This window comes from Macrobrachium nipponense, chromosome 20 (assembly GCF_015104395.2).
Source record: "Macrobrachium nipponense isolate FS-2020 chromosome 20, ASM1510439v2, whole genome shotgun sequence".
In the NCBI taxonomy this organism is placed as follows: domain Eukaryota; kingdom Metazoa; phylum Arthropoda; class Malacostraca; order Decapoda; family Palaemonidae; genus Macrobrachium; species Macrobrachium nipponense.
Genome location: NC_061089.1, coordinates 13,572,729 through 13,580,919, shown reverse-complemented (window position 1 = coordinate 13,580,919; position 8,191 = coordinate 13,572,729). Strand labels below are relative to the sequence as shown.

The window sequence follows — 8,191 nt, the reverse complement described above, 5'->3', positions numbered from 1 at the left end:
AACTTACAGTTTCATCAGCGACAACTGTTCCCACAACATCTATAACTAGTAAAGGAATCTTGCCACCTAGCCCTGTACTTGCAACTTTAAAATACAGTAATCAAGATATCAGTTCAGTTACTTCCTCAGTTTCAAATAGTACATTATTGTCTATCACTGAACCTAAAGGTTCATTAACCACCAGTGCTCCAACATTATCGAATAGCAGCATTTTAACAACAGTTTCCAACGAACAGTCAATTTCTACTATTGCTTCAGTAATTTCAAGCACTTTCATAGTACCTACAACCACTAGAGCTCCAGAGTCAAATACAACTAACAATGTAATCAAACCTATCATTACAACTACAACCTTTACAGCTGCTACTATACCCAGCACTTCATCTACTCCCAGTCTTTCTAATACATTGATTACTACTGGTTTATCCTCAACCTCTGTTACCAGCACACTTCCAACAGCAACAGCAAACAGTTTATCAGTGACTTTATTCCCTAAAGAAGATCCAACAAAACTCAGCAGTTCCACTGTCACTGCCATATCAGTATCTTCTGTTATTCCTATATCTCCAGCCACTACACATCAACAGATTATAACAAGTGAAGGAATCATACCACCTATCCATGTACCTGAAACCTTCACATCTAGGAATTTCAACACAAATTCAGTTATGACAACAGTTTCACAAGCCCCATCAACTTCTACCATGTTCCTGTAATTTCAAAAACACTTCATAGTACCTACTACCACTGTAGTGCCAGAGTCATTTACAACTATTAATGTAATCAAAACTACCACTGTACCACCAGCCTTAACAGATGTTAATATGCCCAGCACATCAGGTACTCTCAGTCTGTCAACTATGAATATTCCTACTAATGTTTCGACCACATCAAGTATTACAAATGCATCAGTTGAATTAAATGATACCAGTGGATCCTCAATCTCAGTAACCAGCACACTTCCAGCAGCATCACAGAGCACCATTTTAACTACAAGTTCGGTATCTCCACTTGTCCATAATTCAGCCACTAATGAACCTGCACTGTCTACCCCCTCCAGTGTTCCACCTACTTTAAACTCTACTGCTGTTCCACAAACTTCTGCAACTACTAGCACAGTTCCTTTACTCTCATCAACTACCAATTCAACAACAACTTCATCTACATTGAACATGCCTAGTGTACTGACATCAAAGACCACCAGCTTTCCAATAATCCCAACTGTCAGTGCTAATATAAATTCAACAAATAACGCCTACTATTGCTCTAACTACTAGTCACCCATCATCTTCTCACACCACTACCATCACTGCTCCATCAGCTGTAAGTTCTATGACTCTATCCTCAGTTTCAACTCCTGTATCTATGACTTCAATTCTTGGAAAGGTTCCAACAACACTGAGCCATTCCACTGCCCCTACATCATCTGAATCTTCTACTGTTCCCTCATCTCCAACTACAATTCAAAAAATTTTAACAAGTACGGGAACCGTACCACCTATCCCTCTTCCTACAACTTTAACATCTAGTAATGTAAATACAAGTTTAGTTACTTCCTCAATTTCAAATACATTATTCACTCTCACTGTACCCACAGGTTCATTGACCACCAATGCTCCAGCAGTATCAAATAGCAGCATTGTAACAAAACATTTCAAAAACCATCTCACCTTTCCCATCACTCAGTAACTGCAATCCCTACTTCCATACATACAACCACTTCAGCTCCAGAGTCAAATGGAAGTAGTAATATGAATAAAGCTACCACTGCACCAGCGACCTTCACGGCTGTTAATATACCCAGCACTTCAGCCAATCCCATTCTTTCAGGCTCATCAATTGCTACCAATATTTCAACTACATCAGTTATTACAAATGTTTCAATTATATTAAGTACTAGCAATGTATCCTCTGCCTCAGTAACCAGCACTCTTCCAGCAACATCAGCAAGCAGTGCTGAAACCTCAGATTTAGCATCCCCATCTGTCCTTAATTCTTTCACTAATGAACCTTCAGTATCTACCTCCATCAATGTTCCGTCAGCCTCAAACTCTACTGTTCTACCTCCTATTTCACCTTCCATAACTGCTACTTCTTCACAGACAAGTGTACATGCAATTTCTCCCATTACCACACTTAAAACATCTGCATTCTCCAACACTCCTACATCACTTCAAACCCCTAATGCTCCTGAGGTTTCTATGATAACTACTGTTCGTGAGACTTTTACAAATACAACAGTTGCACACACTGTGACTACTGATCCAGTATCAATGTCTAGCAGTACAACTTACACAGTTTCATCAGCGACAACTGTTCCCACAACATCTATAACTAGTAAAGGAATCTTGCCACCTAGCCCTGTACTTGCAACTTTAACATACAGTAATCAAGATATCAGTTCAGTTACTTCCTCAGTTTCAAATAGTACATTATTGTCTATCACTGAACCTAAAGGTTCATTAACCACCAGTGCTCCAACATTATCAAATAGCAGCATTTCAACAACAGTTTCCAACGACCAGTCAATTTCTACCATTGCTTCAGTAATTTCAAGCACTTTCATAGTACCTACAACCACTAGAGCTCCAGAGTCAAATACAACTAACAATGTAATCAAACCTATCATTACAACTACAACCTTTACAGCTGCTACTATACCCAGCACTTCATCTACTCCCAGTCTTTCTAATACATTGATTACTACTGGTTTATCCTCAACCTCTGTTACCAGCACACTTCCAACAGCAACAGCAAACACATTTATATCCTCATATTCAGTATCCCCATCTGTCTTTACATCAGCCACTTATGAGCCTGCAGGGTCTACTTCTGCCAATGTTCCATCTACTTCAAACTCTGCTGCTATTCCAATAACTTCAGTATCACCATTTGTCCTTAATTCAACTGCTAAAGTGCCTTCAGCATCTACCTCTGCCAGTGTTCCATCTACTTCAAACTCTGCTGCTATTCCAATAACTTCAATATCACCATTTATCCCTAATTCAAACACTAAAGTGCCTTCAGCATCTACCTCTGCCAGTGTTCCATCAGCGTTAAACCCTACTGCTATCCCCCTGACTTCTATAACTACTGATCAAATATCAATATCTAGCACAGTTCATTCACCCTTACCAACTACCAGTGTACCAATAACGTCATCTTCATCAACTACTTCCCATGTACAGAAATTAGAAACCAACACTTTTCCAATAATGCCAACTGTCAGTGCAACAAGAATAAATTCAACAACCATGTCTGCTCTTCCAACCACTAGATATCCATCGACTTTTCCCTTTGCTACCAATGCTGTTCCATCAACTGTACTTTCCAAGACCCAATCCTCAACTTCTATACTAACCACCTCATCAGAAATAAAAGTATCTATTCACTCATCTCCAACCACAACACATCTTTCGAGATTAACCTTAACATCTCATAATGTAAACTCAAGTACAGTCGCTGCCACAATTTCAACCACATTACCAACTGTCACTCTACCTACAGTTTCATTGACCACCCCTACTCCACCATTATCAAAAACCAGCAATTTTACTACTGTTTCAAAAACCTTGTCAAGTCATACCATTGCTCCAATATTTTCAAGTACTACTTCCACAGTACCTCCAACCTCTATAACTTCAAAGTCATCTGCAGACATTAATGTGATCAAAACTACCATTGCACCATCAACCTTAACAGCTGCTAATATATCCAGCAGCACATCAGCTATGCTCACGCATTCAACTATATTTATTCCTACCAATGTTTCAACTATGTCAAGTTTAACATATGAATCAGTTCCATTGAGCACTTCCAAAGTATCCTCAGTCTCAACTACCAGAACACTACCACCAGCAAGCACCATTGTAACTCCAGATTCAGCATTTCCACTTGTTCCTACTTCAGCCACTAGTGAACCAGCAGCCAGTGTTCCATCTATTTCAAATGCTACTGCTGTTCCACTACTTTCTTCAACTACAGATGAAGTATCAATGTCTAGCATAGTTCTGAAACCTGTCACAGCTTCCTCTATCCCACTGACTTCATCTAAATTAAATAGTTCCAGTGTACAAACATCACTGACCAACAATATTCCACAACTGCCAGTTACAAATATAAATTCAACAACCCTGCCTGCTCTTGCTCCAACCACTTATTCACAGTCTGCTGCTATCTTAACAAACATCACTGTTCCATTCAGTGAACTTTCCACCACCCAACATTCAACTTCTAAGCTTATTCCTGCAGCCTCTCCAGCACCTGGTGTGGCTATGGCTTCAACCTTTACAAAGATTCTAACAACACTGAGTATCTCCACTGTCCCTACAATAAATTTATCTTCTACTGTTCCTACATCTCCAACTATTCTTCCACAGACTTTAACCAGAGAAGGAATCACACCACCTACATCTCTTCCTGAAACTTTGACTAGTAATATCAGCACCAGTCCAATCACTTCCACTGTTTCAAATGTATTAATTTCTGCCACTTTATCCACAGGTTTACTGACCACCACTGCTCCAGCTGTATCAAACAGCAACATCACAACTACAGTTTCAAAAGCTAAACCAACCTTTACCATCACTCCACTAATTTCAAGCACTACCCCTATATCTATGACTACTACAATTAGGAATGTGACCAAAGCAATCACTGCATCAGTAAACCTAACAACTACTAATATTCCCAAAGCTTCAGTAACTCCCACTCTTTCAGCTACATTGATTACTAACAATACTTCCAGTACATCAAGTATGACGAATGTAAAAATTACATCAGGTACTACAAATGTATCCTCAGCTTCAGTAACCAGCGCACTCCCAGTAAATTCAGTAAACAGCACTGTAACCAAAGATTTAGCATATACACCTGTCCTTATTTCAACCAAAACAGAACCTTCAGCACCTACCTCTACCAGTGTTCCATCTACTTCAAACTCTACAGCTGTTCCACTGACTTCTGTACTTACTGAGGCAGTGTCATTGTCAAGTCCAGTTTCTTTACCCACCATAACTTTCAGTGTGCCATTAACTTCATCTGCATTAAATACTTCCAAAGTGCAAACATCACAGAACAACAGTTTTCCAAAAATGCCAACTTCAAGTGTTACAAATATCAATTCAACAACCACGCAGGCTTTTGTTCCAACCACTAATCAACCATCTGTTTCAAACACCACCACCAACACTGTTCCATCACCTGTAAGTTCCATGACCCAGTCCTCAACTTCTACTTCTGTACCAACCATTTCTTCACTAACAAGTTTATCAGTGACTTTATTCCCTAAAGAAGATCCAACAAAACTCAGCAGTTCCACTGTCACTGCCATATCAGTATCTTCTGTTATTCCTATATCTCCAGCCACTACACATCAACAGATTATAACAAGTGAAGGAATCATACCACCTATCCATGTACCTGAAACCTTCACATCTAGGAATTTCAACACAAATTCAGTTATGACAACAGTTTCACAAGCCCCATCAACTTCTACCATTGTTCCTGTAATTTCAAACACTTCCATAGTACCTACTACCACTGTAGTGCCAGAGTCATCTACAACTATTAATGTAATCAAAACTACCACTGTACCACCAACCTTAACAGATGTTAATATGCCCAGTACGTCAGCTACTCTCAGTCTTTCAACTATATATATTCCTACCAATGTTTCGACCACATCAAGTATTACAAATGCATCAGTTGAATCAAATATTATCAGTGCATCCTCAGTTTCAGTAACCAACACACTTCCAGCAGCATCACAAAGCAGAATGATAACTTCAAATTCAGTATCTCCACTTGTCCATAATTCAGCTACTAATGAACCTGCACTGTCTACCTCCTCCAGTGTTCCACCTACTTTAAACTCTACTGCTGTTCCACAAACTTCTGCAACTACTTTTGCAGTATTAGTGTCTAGCACAGTTCCTTTACTCTCATCAACTACCAATTCAACAACAACTTCATCTACATTGAACATGTCTAGTGTACTGACATCAAAGACCACCAGCTTTCCAATAATCCCAACTGTCAGTGCTAATATAAATTCAACAATACTGCCTACTATTGCTCTAACTACTAGTCACCCATCATCTTCTCACACCACTACCATCACTGCTCCATCAGCTGTAAGTTCTATGACTCTATCCTCAGTTTCAACTCCTGTATCTATGACTTCAATTCTTGGAAAGGTTCCAACAACACTGAGCCATTCCACTGCCCCTACATCATCTGAATCTTCTACTGTTCCCTCATCTCCAACTACAATTCAAAAAATTTTAACTAGTACGGGAACCGTACCACCTATCCCTCTTCCTACAACTGTAACATCTAGTAATGTAAATACAAGTTTAGTTACTTCCTCAATTTCAAATACATTATTCACTCTCACTGTACCCACAGGTTCATTGACCACCAATGCTCCAGCAGTATCAAATAGCAGCATTGTAGCAAACATTTCAAAAACCATCTCAACCTTTCCCATCACTCCAGTAACTGCAATCCCTACTTCCATACATACAACTACTTCAGCTTCAGAGTCACCTGCAAGTAGTTATATGAACAAAGCTACCACTGCACCAGCAACCTTCACAGCTGTTAATATACCCAGCACTTCAGCCAATCCCATTCTTTCAGGTTCATCAGTTGCTACCAATATTTCAACTACATCAGTTATTAAAAATGTATCAATTACATTAAGTACTAGCAATGTATCCTCTGCCTCAGTAACCAGCACTCTTCCAGCAACATCAGCAAGCAGTGCTGAAACCTCAGATTTAGCATCCCCATCTGTCCTTACTTCTGTCACTAATGAACCTTCAGTATCTACCTCCATCAATGTTCCATCAGCCTCAAACTCTACTGTTCTACCTCCTATTTCACCTTCCATAACTGCTACTTCTTCACAGACAAGTGTACATGCAATTTCTCCCATTACCACACTGAAAACATCTGCATTCTCCAACACTCCTACATCACCTCAAACCCCTACTGCTCCTGAGGTTTCTATGATAACTACTGTTCCTGAGACTTTTACAAATAGAACTATTGCACACACTGTGACTACTGATCCAGTATCAATGTCTAGCAGTACAATTTTCACAGTTTCATCAACGACTACTGTTCCCACAACATCAATAACTACTGTTCCAGGACTTTCATTTAAAAGTACAGAATCAAAAGATTTGACAAGTACTACATTCCTTCCAAGGACTTCAGTACCAGCTATACTACCCTCAACCCCAGCTCCAACTATTATAACTTTACAGTCTTCCACTACCCCAGTAACCTTAAACAGCACCTCACTTTCTTCATCTGTAACATCCACCATTAATCATACTACCTCTTCAACTACTACCTTATCCACACCACCAAAAATGATCACAGTTACTGGAACTTCAGCACCTGCCTCCATGCCTATGACTGCTAGTACTTCCACATCACCAAGAGCGTCAATATCACAAACATCAACTCCTAGAATGGCACAGTTAAATTCAACAACCAGTTCATTTGCATTGACCACCACTACTGTTCCAACGACTTTAAGTACTGCTGCACTACCATCACCAGAATCTTCTGTGACTCCATCATCAGCAACTATGACTGTACCAGCAACTATTACAGTGACTACCATACCATCAGGTAATATTATGCTTATATTTGGAAAGAGCCTCATGTCTTAAGAGGTAGTTTAGAGACAGTGGTTTTGAAAGCTCCAGCAGTTTCAGATTATTAGTTAATCTGAAATAGTTTGTATGTAGTATACTAACTTGATTGTTTGTTTCAGAAAAGGGAATTTATTCAGAAAGAATTTAGTATATAAATATTTCCATTTTTTTTTCCTATTAAAAACTTAAATCTTTTTTAACATCTTCCCTCTCCTTTCTTCTTGGGTATCAAACTTTAAAAGATACGTATGTACAGTAGAACCCCGGTCCTCAGCTGTATCAGAACTCAACGTACAGTAATCGGATTTCAACGCGAAATGTCAAGTAAATTTTGCATCAGGGCTTGAACAAAAAAAAAACCTGTCTGACCCAATAAACCTTTTTTTTTTAAACAAGTGTTTTGGTCAGTTGGGACTAGTTGGTGTTCCGACGTGTCGTTTAAACCCCACTCAGCTGTGTGTTGAGTGGTTTTTGGTCCAGTACATGCTTGTACAGGTATTTCCTTAGTTTTTGTGGCT

At 39.3% G+C, this 8,191-nt stretch overlaps 1 protein-coding gene across 1 annotated transcript; it reads left to right on the top strand.

Annotated features, from left to right (window-relative positions):
• Positions 1 to 1,751: 1,751 nt before the first annotated feature.
• LOC135219736 (mucin-2-like) lies at positions 1,752 to 7,688 on the top strand. The gene has a single exon (XM_064256747.1). The coding sequence runs from the start codon at positions 1,752 to 1,754 to the stop codon at positions 7,686 to 7,688; it is 5,937 nt and encodes a 1,978-aa protein (XP_064112817.1).
• Positions 7,689 to 8,191: the final 503 nt, after the last annotated feature.

Bases quoted from the DNA above. Each gene is read 5' to 3' on its own strand.
- LOC135219736 (XM_064256747.1), top strand. From the start codon at position 1,752: ATGAATAAAGCTACCACTGCACCAGCGACCTTCACGGCTGTTAATATA.